This window comes from Leptonychotes weddellii, chromosome 7 (assembly GCF_054177405.1).
Source record: "Leptonychotes weddellii isolate Sample4059 chromosome 7, ASM5417740v2, whole genome shotgun sequence".
In the NCBI taxonomy this organism is placed as follows: Eukaryota; Metazoa; Chordata; class Mammalia; order Carnivora; family Phocidae; genus Leptonychotes; species Leptonychotes weddellii.
Genome location: NC_138375.1, coordinates 74,278,162 through 74,290,448, shown reverse-complemented (window position 1 = coordinate 74,290,448; position 12,287 = coordinate 74,278,162). Strand labels below are relative to the sequence as shown.

Genomic DNA, 12,287 nt, shown 5'->3' with positions numbered 1-12,287 from the left:
TTATAAAATTACAAACTTCAAAGTGATCTCTGTTAACTTTATATAAAAAACACAGTCCCTCAGCATTCTACACCCTATCTTTCATGCATATATGAGTGTATTGAAAGTATAAGACAATCTGTAACCTGTTGTCTCCCAGGAGAAGCCTTGAGTGGTGATAGTGGGGTGGGGTTCCCTGACACGCTGGGAAGATGGTTAATCTTCAACTCCAACCCCACTTTACACTAGAGTTCCTTCCTTAAGACACCAATGCAACTTTTGGGCCAAAATTTTATTCACATGTTAGTGTGAATTGTTTTTGTCCTAATATAAGACAACACTTGACTTAGACCACTCGAGGAACAGGAGTTTTGATTGGGGCTGAGAGGAGGGAAATTGTTTTTTGAAGATGGGTTGGAAGATGATGGCAACCTGGGGCTCTTTGTAGCCAGAAGAGAATTGGCAATCTTGGAGTCAACGAAAGAGACTAATCAGAGGAAAGTGGATTCAGAATGCAATATAGAACAGGAAAAGGTTTCGATTTTGCCTAACCATAGGCAGCAGGGATTATTCCCAAAACATTAAAATCTGTTGGAACTCCTCTGACTGAATTAATATATCAGACTGAAAATCCAAAATTCTCCACATTTTCTCCCAATGTCTTCATCTACTTCAACCCAGTTCTTTGATTTTGGTCAATGTATCATTATCCAAAGTGGTTTCACTCCCATCAGGAAAAAAAGAGAAAAATGAAGATTTCTACATTTGCTCCTACATCTACTAACTCATTATTCAAAGAACTTTAGAATTTTTGCTATCAGGTGAATGCACACGTCCTACTGCAGTATTAAAAATGTTTGCACCTATTGATCTCACAACCAATTTTCATCTTGCTGCTAGATGTGACTCCAGCATTGTGAAGCTTTCTGGAGACATTCACTTCATCAGGCACGAGCACCGGAAAACTGAAAAATCAATTCAAGATTTTATGTCTGCCCTAGAAACTGTTTCTAAGAACTTGGATGTGAAGGTAACTGAAAATATTTGGAACTCTTAAGTTACGTGTTACAGACAGCAGATCATTATAGCTTATCAAAATGCCTAGTCAAGTGGTAATGTTTCAAAAGAACTCTTTTCTTCCAAAGAGCTTAAATATGACAGCTCGGGGCGCCTGGGTGGCTCAGTCGTTAGGCGTCTGCCTTCGGCTCAGGTCATGATCTCAGGGTCCTGGGATCGAGCCCCGCATCGGGCTCCTCGCTCTGCGGGAGGCCTGCTTCTCCCTCTCCCACTCCCCCTGCTTGTGTTCCCTCTCTCGCTGTGTCTATCTCTGTCAAATGAATAAATTAAAAAAAAAAATCTTTAAATATGACATCTCATGCGTATATACCATGAGTACTGTCAGTTGAATGAGCAAATATTTAATGAGCACCTCCTATGTTCCAACACAGCAACCCATTGCAAGCCTATGCTGCTTGATTCCACTTTTGCTGTTATTCCCTTACTCTCTGGGTTTTCCTCAAAGACTGTAGAACCAAAGATTATAAGCAAAGCAATTTCTCATGGAAGCTATTATTATTAAAGATACGAGCTAAATGTGAGTTGATGATGTTACATCCCTACAATAGGTTATGTCTCTCACAAAAGAATACACAAATCCCCCATTGGCCTGGTTTTAAAGGCCATCTCCACACTGGCCCCTGCTTAGCTCTTCAGCTCACCCCATGTTTCCTGGCTCACCCCTCATACCTAGTGATACTGAACAACCTGCCAGTAGGTCCCTACTCACTCTAAGATATAGTATGGCCTCCATATTATTTGTGCTCTTTTCTGCCTAAAATGCCTCTCCTTTCTCATCTTCCCAGTCAATGGCTTAAGTAAAGAAGCTAATGCAAATTTTTCCCTGTCCTACTTTGTTACATTTATTTATTTATTTATTTGAGAGCGAGCAGGAGGCAAGGGTAGAGGCAGAGGGAGAGGGAGAGAGAGAATCTTAAGCAGGCTTCACACTCAGTGCAGACCCCAACGTGGGGCTGAATCTCATGACCCTGCGGTCATGACCTGAGCCGAAATCAAGAGTCAGACACTTAACCGACCGAGCCACCCAGGCACCCCACTTTATCACATATCTTATGTAATGATAAGCACATCTCTTCTGAAGTCATTTGGGCAGAACAAAGTGAAAATCCTTTGGGAATTAGGGGGGGTGGAGATCAGTGTTTGATTATTTGCTCGTACAAGCCAGTTTATCAAGAGCAGAAGGTTCACAGGGGCACATAGTTTACTGCAGTCCCATTGGACTCACCTTGCCCACACCTACACACCCATCTAATTAAGTCCTAATCGTTTTTTTGGTTGATTTTCTTTGTTTTTCTTCAATTTCTTTGTTTTTCAAAATATTTAGTCATATCAACAACAAATCATAACCACTTAATCTCTGGTTTTCTGATTTAAAACCTTAGTACTTTTTTCATAAAGCCATGACCAGAACGTCCAGGTCACTGTTAAATACAATGTGTGGGTCATAAATGGTCATAATGGTCATAGAGGACAGCTTCTCTAGTTTCTGATTATACTGGAGATGTCTTTTGTTGTTTGCTGTTGGTTTGATATGTTTAACCATGTTAAGGAAGTATCCAGCAGTTCCTACTTACTTCCATTAGTTTTTATTAGTATTTAGTTTTTATTAGGACTGAATATTTAACTTTACAAGTTGCCTTGTAGACATCAACAAATGCCTAAATCATATTAGTTGTTTTCTGGTTTGGGTTTTTATTCGTTCACTTGTTTACCTCTTTGGACTTCTAATGTGCTATGTCAATACATTTCCCAATACTGAAACATTCCAGCATTTTCTGCTATACAGTCTTGTGTAATCATTCAGCATTTGTCTCTGCATCTAAGTTCAAAAGTGACATTGACTATAGTTCATCCTTAGTTTTTTTTAAGATGATACATATGATATGTATCGTTCACAAATCAAAACTATATAAGAAAATGCAGGGGTGCCTGGGTGGCTCAGTCAGTTATGTGTCCAACTCTTGATTTCGGCTCAGGTCATAATCTCAGGGTCATGAGATTGAGCCCTGCATTGGGCTCCACGCTCAGCAAGGAGTCTGTTTGAGATTCTCTCCCTGTCCTGCTCCTCTCCCTTCACACCCCTCTCAAATCCCAGTGTACTCTCTCTCAAATAAATAAATATTTTAAAAAGTATACACCAAGAATGTTCATGCCCACTTCTGTCACCAGTTATCACCTTCTTTCATTTCCTCACTGAAACCATTTTTATTATGCTGCTGTGGATCCTTTCAGTATGCCTTTATGCAGATATAAGCAAATGCAAATATATTCTTATTTCCTCCTTTTTACAAAATAGATAGCATATTATATATATTACTATGCACCTATTTTAGCTTTTTTTAATTTAAATTTTACTCAGTTAACATACAGTGCAATATTAGTTTCTGGAGTAGAGTTCAGTGATTCATCACTTACATACAATACCAAGTGCTCATCACAAAAAGTACCCTCCTTAATACCCTTCAGCCATCTATCCCATTCCCTCCCATCATCTCCCTCCATCAACCCTCAGTTTGTTCTCTATCGTTAAGAGTCTCTTATGGTTTATTTTCCTCTCTCCCTCCCCTCCCTTTCCATATGTTCATCTGCTTTCTTTCTTAAATTCCACACATGAGTGAGATCGTATGATATTTGTATTTCTCTGACTGATTTATTTCACTTAGCATAATACACTCTAGCTGCATCCACATCATTGCAAATGGCAAGATTTCATTCTTTTTTATGGCTGAGTAATATTTCATTGAATGAATATATATATATTCATTCAGATGTGAATGACGATGTGATATATATAGATAGATATAGATAGATATATCTATATATATATATATAATCTCATCTTCCCAGTCAATGGCTTAAGTAAAGCTGGGACTTTCCAGACTGCTGGGACTATCCAGACTGATTTTAAAATCATATGCAAAAATAAACAATTATCACCAGGAAAAGGGAGAAAAGAAAACAATGAAAGGGACTTGCTGTACCAGGTATTAAAAGTACTGGGGCACCTGGGTGGCTCTGTTGGGTAAGTGTCCGACTCTTGGTTTCTGTGTATATATATATGTATAGTGTATGAGAGAGAGAGTACACTGGGATTTGAGAGGGGTGTGAAGGGAGAGGAGGACAGAGAGAGAATCTCAAACAGACTCCTTGCTGAGCGTGGAGCCCAATGCAGGGCTCAATCTCATGACCCTGAGATTATGACCTGAGCCGAAATCAAGAGTTGGACACTTAACTGACTGAGCCACCCAGGCACCCCTGCATTTTCTTATATAGTTTTGATTTGTGAATCATACATATGTATCACCTTAAAAAAAACTAAGGATGAACTATAGTCAATATGTATATATATATATACACATCTTCTTTATCCATTCATCAGTTTCATCAGTTGATGGACATTTGGGCTCTTTCCATAGTTGCCTATTGTGGACATTGCTGCTATAATTCAAATCTGTATTTTTGTATCCTTTGGATAATGCCTACTAGTGCAGTTGCTAGGTCATTGGGTAGGTAGTTCTATTTTTAACTTTCTGAGGAACCTCCATACTGTTCTCCAGAGTGGCTGCACCAGTTTGCATTCCCATCAACAGTGCAAGAGGGTTCCCCTTACCTCTGCATCCTTGCCAACACCTGTTGTTTATGTTGTTAATGTTAGCCATTCTGACAAGGGTGAGGTGGTATCTCATTGAGGTTTGGATTTGTATTTCCCTGATGATGAGTGATGCTGAGCATCTTCTCATGTGTCTGTTAGCCATCTGATGTCTTCTTTGGAAAAATGTCTTCTGCCCATTTCTTAACTGGATTATTTGGTTTTGAGGGCATTGAGTTTGAAAAGCTCTTTATAGATTTTGGATATTAAGCCTTTATCCAATATGTCATTTACAAATATCTTCTTCCATTCCATAGGCTGCCTTGTAGTTTTGTTGATTGTTTTCTTCACTGTGCATAAGTTTTTTATCTTGATGAAGTCCCAATAGTTCATTTTTGCCTTTGTTTCCCTTGCTTCTGGCAACATGTCTAGTAAGAAGTTGCTACAGCCGAGGTCAGAGAGGATTCTGCCTATTTTCTCCTTGAGGATTTTGATGGATTCCTGTCTCACATTTAGGTCTTTCATCCTATTTTTTCTAACTAAACAAATAGATCCTGGAGATCAGCCATATTAGTATATGGAGAGCTTCCTCATTCTTTTTTATAACTGAATACTCTTCCTGTCTGTATAATAGCTCATTTAACCAATCTCTCACAGATGGACATTCGGGCTATTTTTAATATTTCTCTCTTGCAAATCAATGCTGCAATGTATAACCTTGCACTTATGTCTGTGTGTGCGTGTGTGTGTGTGTGTGTGTGTGTAGGTATGTTTGTAGGTTCAACACCCAGAAGTGTGATTGTTGGGTCAAAGTACATGGTTGTTATTTTGAAAGATCTTGCTCTCTGTGGGGCTTTGACCATATTGCACAGCCACCAACAATATGTAAAATGTCCTATGTCCCCATCGCCTCACCAATGGTGTTGACTTTTGAATTTTACCATTCTTATAGGAAAAAGATAGCTATAGTCTCTATGTTTCGCTTAGTCTCTCTTATTGTGAATGAGGTTCATATCTTCAAGAGCTATTTGTATTTCTTTTTCAGTGAGCTATCCGTTCATCTCTTTTATCCATTTCCCTATTGGTCTGTTTTCCTTTTTCTTCTCAATTTCTAGGAGCTCTTTATATGTTAGAGAGATGAGCCCTTCTCTATGATATGATCTGCAAATACATTTTCCCAGGTTGTCATCTTTTGACTCTTGGCATGCTTATGTGCTCTATTTGTAGCTAAATTTATCAGTTTTTTCTTTTTTGGCTTCTTTTAAGTCACACTTAGAAAGAAATTCCCCATACAAAGGCCTGAATTATTCATATTTTCTTCTAGCACTTTCATGGCTTTACTATTATATTTAAATTCTTGATCCATTTGGAGTTTTTCTTAATAAGGTGTTTTAATTATTATTTTCATCAGTGAGGCCTTATAGTACTTTAATATTTTTAAATTTATTTCTTCATTTTAGAGAGAGAAGGGGAGAGTGTGCGCGTGAGTGGGGGGGGAAGGGCAGAGGGAGACATTCTGGAGCAGTCTTCCCGCTGAGCACAGAGTCCAATGCAGGGCTCAGTCTCACGACCCATCTGACCCATCTGATCATGACCTGAACAGAAACCAAGAGTCAGACACTTACCCAACAGAGCCACCCAGGTGCCCCAGTACTTTTAATACCTGTTACAGCAAGTCCCCTTCATTGCTTTCTTTTCTCCCTTTTCCTGGTGATAATTGTTTATTTTTGCATATGATTTTAAAATCAGTCTGGATAGTCTCAGCAAATAAATCAACAAACTCAATTTTAATTTTTATTGAAATCATGTTAAATGTATAAATTAAGTTTAGAATTGACAGAGTAGGGGCGCCTGGGTGGCTCAGTCTGTTAAACGTCTGCCTTAGACTCAGGTCAGGATCCATTGAGCCCTGCCGCTCCCTGCTCTCTCTCTCTCTCAAATAAATACATAAAATCTTTAGAATTGACAGAGTGGTAATGCTGAGTGTTTTATCTAAGAACATAGCATGCTTCCTATTTGTGCAGGTTTGCTTTTATATCATTCAAGAGTGGTTTCAAATTCTCCTCATGTATGCATCATCTTCAGTGTATTTTGGGATTTTGTTATCTTTTTTCTTTTTAGTTTATTGTAATGAAGTTTCATTATATCTTCTGACTAGTTGTTAGTTGTATATAATGAAGGCTATATTAATTTTATATTCTACTAATTTAGCGAATTCTTCTCTTGATTATAGAAATTTTTCAGTTTTTTGCTGTTGCTGTTTTCCAGGCACACAATCATATGATTTTTCAATAATAAGTTTACTCTTCTTTTCCCATTTTCACACACATAATTTCTCTCTATGTTCTAGTTGTTTTAATAACTCCAGTATGATATTAAATAGTAGCAAGGGGTTAGTGGTCATCCTGCTCTTGTTTCTGTTGTTAACAGAAATGCCCCCAGTGTTTTCCGCATGGTGAGAGAAGTTTCCTTAGTAAACATGTTTGGTGCACAACTATTCCTATTTTACTGAGTTTTTGTTTTTAATTAAGAATGATTATTAATTTGGCAAATGCATTTTCAGCATTTGTGGAGATAATCATGTGAGTTTTCTCTTAAACTATACTAGCATAATTATTTGTATTAACATATTTCTTATTAAACAATTCGTTTTAAAAAATAAATTGCACTTGATTATGATTTTTTTTTAAGTTGTGATACTGGATACTGTTTGCTGATATTTTATTTGAGAAGTTTTCATCAATGTTTATAAACAAGACTAGTCTTTTTGTGCAAACTTTTTCAGATTTTAGAATCAATGTTTTGCTCACTTCATACAAATAGTTTGGAAGTTTCCCTTCTTTTTCTATGCTCTGAAATAGTTTAAAGGCATTGCAATGACCTATTCTTTAAAGATTTGGTAGTTTTGCCTCTGAAGCCATATGGGCCTACTCATTTAGTGGAAAGGAAAGACCTTTGATATCTTTGCTCAGTTTCTTCTGTGGAAATTGGTCTGTTTCAAGGCTCCATCTCTTCAAGGGTCTTGGAAAAAAGTACATTTTTCATCCAGATTTTGAAATTAATTTCCATAAAATTATGCAAAATACTTCTAGGATTGTTTTAATTCTTTCTGCTTTTATATTTTTCCCCCTGCCATTTTATTTGTGCTTTTTTTCCCTTTGATTAGTTAGTTGTGTTTTAACGATACTGATTTCTCTCCAATGAGCCAGTCTTTTTATGTATCTTTAAGTTCTGCTTCTATTTTGTTTTCCATGTATTCTCAGCAATTTAAGCTTTTGACTTTCTCTTTTTCCTTTTCCTGTGATTTGTTTTGCTGATCACTTTCTAACTTTTTGAATGACATATATTTGTAGTCTTTCTTTGTTTTACTGATATAAGCACTTTGACTCTGAATATTCCCTGAGCTTTAGTCTACTTCCCTGTATTCCCTAGGGTTGATACTGTGTTCTCATTATTGTTTCCTAGAAATTCTGCAATTGTATATTACATTCTTCCTTTGAACAGCTTAAGAGGGGTTGTTGTTTTCCCTGAGTTAAGGATTATTTGTTATCCTGGTATTCATTTTTAGTTTTATCTCATCATAATTGAAATTTTTATTGTATATACTAGTTTCAGTTTTTGGAATACCTTGAGGGCTTTATTTGGTGGCTGGATAGTAAAATTTTGTACATGTTCTAAAAAGAATATATTCTGTATTTTGGGGGCAAAAATTCAGTCAATATCTAAAAAATTGCTCAAATCAACAAACTCAAACCTATTGATTAGGGCTTTTGTATCCGTACTTATTTTTTTGGTCTATTCTTCTGTCTTGGTTTGAGAGAGGTAAATTAAAATCTATAATTATTTGGCTTCCACTTCATCTATAATCTCAGCTTTGTGAATATTTTCACTACGTTAATTGGATCATACTTATAACTACTCTATCTTTTCTTCCTAATTTTAGTGTCTATGGGTTTTCTTTACGTTTAGACTGAGAAAAACTTTGTCTCTTACCTTTTCAAAGAAACAACTCTTGGATTTACATATCAATCCTATGATTTTTTCTTGCTTATTAATTTTTAATATTTGTGTATTAGTTTTCTATTGTCATAACAAATTACCACACACTTAGTGGTTTATAGCAACATAATTATCTCATAGTTTTGCAGGTCAAGGCTAGAGTAGATCCCCTCTTAAGGTCTCACAAGACAGAAATCTCGATATTAGTAGGGCTGTGTTCCTTTGAGGCGGCTCTGGGAATTAGTCCTCTTCCAGACTCATTTAAACTTTTGGCCAAATTCAGTTTCTTGTAATTATGTGACTGAGGTTCTTGCTGGCTGTCAGTTCGAGACTGACGTTCTTCCAGCTGCCAGCCTTCTTTCTCATGTTTTCCATGTGGCCTTTCTCCAGAACAGGCTAAGTCCATGCCATGCTTCAAATATCTCTGACTCTAGCTGGAGAATTTCTCTGCTTTTAGAGGCTCATGTGATTGAAGTGGGCCCAACTGGATAAAACAGGATAATCTCCCTATTTCAAGGTCTGTAACCCTAATTATAGCTGCAAATCCTTTAGGCCATCTAACATATCATATTCACAAGTTCCAGGGATTAGGCTACGGACATATTAAAGGAGCCATTCCACCTACCACAATTTGTCAGTTTCTTCATTCTGCTTTCCCTTGGTCAGGTTTGTTATTCTTTTTAACCTTGTGAAATGAATGGTTCATTTATATAGCTTTATTCTGTTTTATATAATTATGGAAACATTTAATGCCACAAATTTACCTCTGATCATAGATGTGGCTGTGTCCTGTTGATATATAATGTTATTATCCTTTCCTAAGTAAATTGTAATTGCAGAGTTGAGTTATTCTTTGACACTAGAGTTAGTCCTTTGAGAAGCAAATTCCATAAAGGAATTGATATGCAAGAGATTAACTGGGGTGGGGGGTGCCTGGGTGGCTCTTGGTTTCCGCTCAGGTCATGATCTCATGGGTCATGGGATAGAGCCCCACAGTGGGCTCTGCACTCAGTGGGGAGCCTGCTTGAAGATTCTCTGTTTCTGCCCCCCCGCCAACTCACGTGCACGCTCTCTCTCAAGTAAATAAATAAATCTTAAAAAAAAAAAAAAAGAAGAGATTAATTGAGGGGGAAAAAATCTGAAGGAAAATGAGGAGGTTCCTAGAAAAGATGGAGAGAGCCATCAGATTACAAAATAGGTCTGACTCCTGTGAAAGACAGAAAAGGAAGGCCCGAGACAGCCATTCTAACAGTTTGATCCAGTTCTTGGAACCAAAGTCACTCATCAAAAGAAAACTATTAAGACACTGGCTGGGAGCAGCCAATGGGAAGCATGGTATCCACACATGGTTATGCATTTTACACAGCAGTCAGGGCCCTTAGCCAGTTATGTTCCTCTGAGTAGGAGATCTGAGAGACACATTTCCATGTAAAACACTGGAATTAAACAACAGAATTAAAAATGGTCACTTTACTCAAATGGTTAGGTTTTTCTCTCTTTATAGTTTTCGTATTAATTTCTAGTTTTTGTGCAGTGTAAAGTCATGATCTGTGTTTTTCCTGCTTTGTGGAATAGAGTTTTTTGGGTTTTTTTGGGGGGGGGGCAGGGGCAGAGGGAGAAAGAGAGCCCTCGGGGCTTGACCTCATGATCCTGAGATCATGACCTGAGCTGAAATCAAGAGTCGGAAGCTTAACCCACTGAGCCACCCAGGCACCCCTACTTTGAGGTCTTTATAGTCACATGTCTGCTTAGTTGTTGCAAATGCTCACTGGACACTGAGAAAGAATGAGTGCTTCTTGCTGTTCGCAAGTTAGATTGTTTGGTATATAAATCTACTAAATAAACTATATTTTTCATGTCTCCCCTTATTTGTATTTATATTTCACTTATTTGACTTCTACTGGTCAAAGAGAAGTCATTTAAAATCATTAATATATCATCTCAGTTTATCTTTGTAATTCTACAGCTGTTACTTTTTAGTTCAATATATAATGTAAATAAAGGTTTAAAACTCTTTTCACTGGGGATTCTAGTCTTCATCTGTAAAAATGACCACCTTTGTCCCATTTAACGTATTTTGCCTCGAATAACATTTTGTCTAACAATATTGTTCTGCCAACTTTCTTTTCCTTTGCTTTTGCCAGGGATATTTGCCTATTATTTTATGGTTAACAATTCTGCCTTGAAGTATACCTCCTCTAAATAGCTGGTTTTAAGCGTATCTCCTATAAATAGCCATTCATGAGCTACTGGATGCCCACCAAACATTTATCTATTCAAACCCTTCTGTTATTCATCTCTTTGGGAACTTAGATTTTGTTAACTGCCCACTCTCCTCCATGTGACTGTCGGTCTCAGGAATTGAATTCTGTTTGGCCAAAGCCCATTGTATAGTTTAATTCCCCTGGACAGTGATTATTAGTGTAGTCATGACTATGTGCTGCAATTCTGTTCTATTTTCCAATCCAGTCCTTTTACCTGAAGGAACTTCCTCACTGTTTCTGGCTATGTGGAAGGCACTCTTATCCTAACTTCCAGAAATGGAACTTGTTTTCTCCTATCTTTATATGCCCTAAAGTCATTTCACTTGGAATTCACTTGTGCTCAAGTCGGACTCCTCCCTGGAAATTCCTGAAGCCTAATTTTAGGCCACTCATGCATTTTCCTCAGAGTCTAATTAATTGTGCATTTAAACGTTTATTCAATAAGTATTTGGTGAGTATTTACCATTGGCCATCTAATGTGCACTAAGGCTATAATGGTGATAGAGGATATCTAGTGACTTACATTTTAATTGGGGAAAAAGTAAAGAAATAATTAAAATTAACAAATTGGTAAACTAATATCAATTCTATGTTTTTGTTATATCATTAGATAGCCTATTATCAAAAGGAATATTATAGCTAGCAGAATGGAACACTTGCCTATAAATCTTTCCCTGAAGATTTTTCTGTAACTATTGAATCATTCCTTTAGAAAAAATCATTTTCAAATGCAAATATGCTTTAGGCTCAAGTCTGTTTCTTGGCTCGTTTAGGAATAAAGTATAATTAATGTAAGTGCCAGTGATTTTGTTCACACACACACAAAAGCTCCCTTTTGTACTTTCATTAGGTAATGCAGCTCTTAGGAAAGATTGAGGCTTCCAGTTCTGAGCAAATCTCAAATTTAAAGATGGTCCAGGGAGATTATCGCCATGAAATGAACCTTTTGGAGTTCAAGTAAGTGAATGGAAGATTTTTTAATTGTTAAGTACATTTGAAAAGGTTTTGCCTAATGAAAGTATTGGCATTAAATGAAAACCCATCCCAGGAATTTGAAACTGGCCAAGACATAAAGCAACAAACCGATGGAGAGAATACTCTACACTAAAGCAACGCATACAATATTCATAATAAAGGAAATGAAATATGAGGGGAGGTGGGTGGGGGGATGGGTGAAACAGGTGATGGGGATCAAGGGGGGCACTGGGTGAGCACCAGGTGTTGTATGGAAGAGTGGACTCACTGTGTCGTACACCTGAAACTAATATTACACTGTATGTTAACTGGAATTTAAATAAAAAGTTAACAAAAGGAAATATGAATATTAATTTTGTCATTCTCTTTGCATATTGCAACTGAACTGATATATAGCCTGACCT

General features: G+C 37.1%; 1 protein-coding gene across 1 annotated transcript in view; it reads left to right on the top strand.

Annotated features, from left to right (window-relative positions):
• The window catches only part of FAM81B (family with sequence similarity 81 member B), a gene marked incomplete at its 5' end in the record, with an annotated part of 35,099 nt that overhangs the window by 11,742 nt on the left and 11,070 nt on the right, over positions 1-12,287 (top strand). Inside the window, 2 exons of the mRNA XM_081825585.1 lie at positions 880-1,009; positions 11,759-11,865. Of these exons, the coding sequence (XP_081681711.1) occupies positions 880-1,009; positions 11,759-11,865 (237 nt within the window). The remainder of the gene's footprint in view (positions 1-879; positions 1,010-11,758; positions 11,866-12,287) is intronic.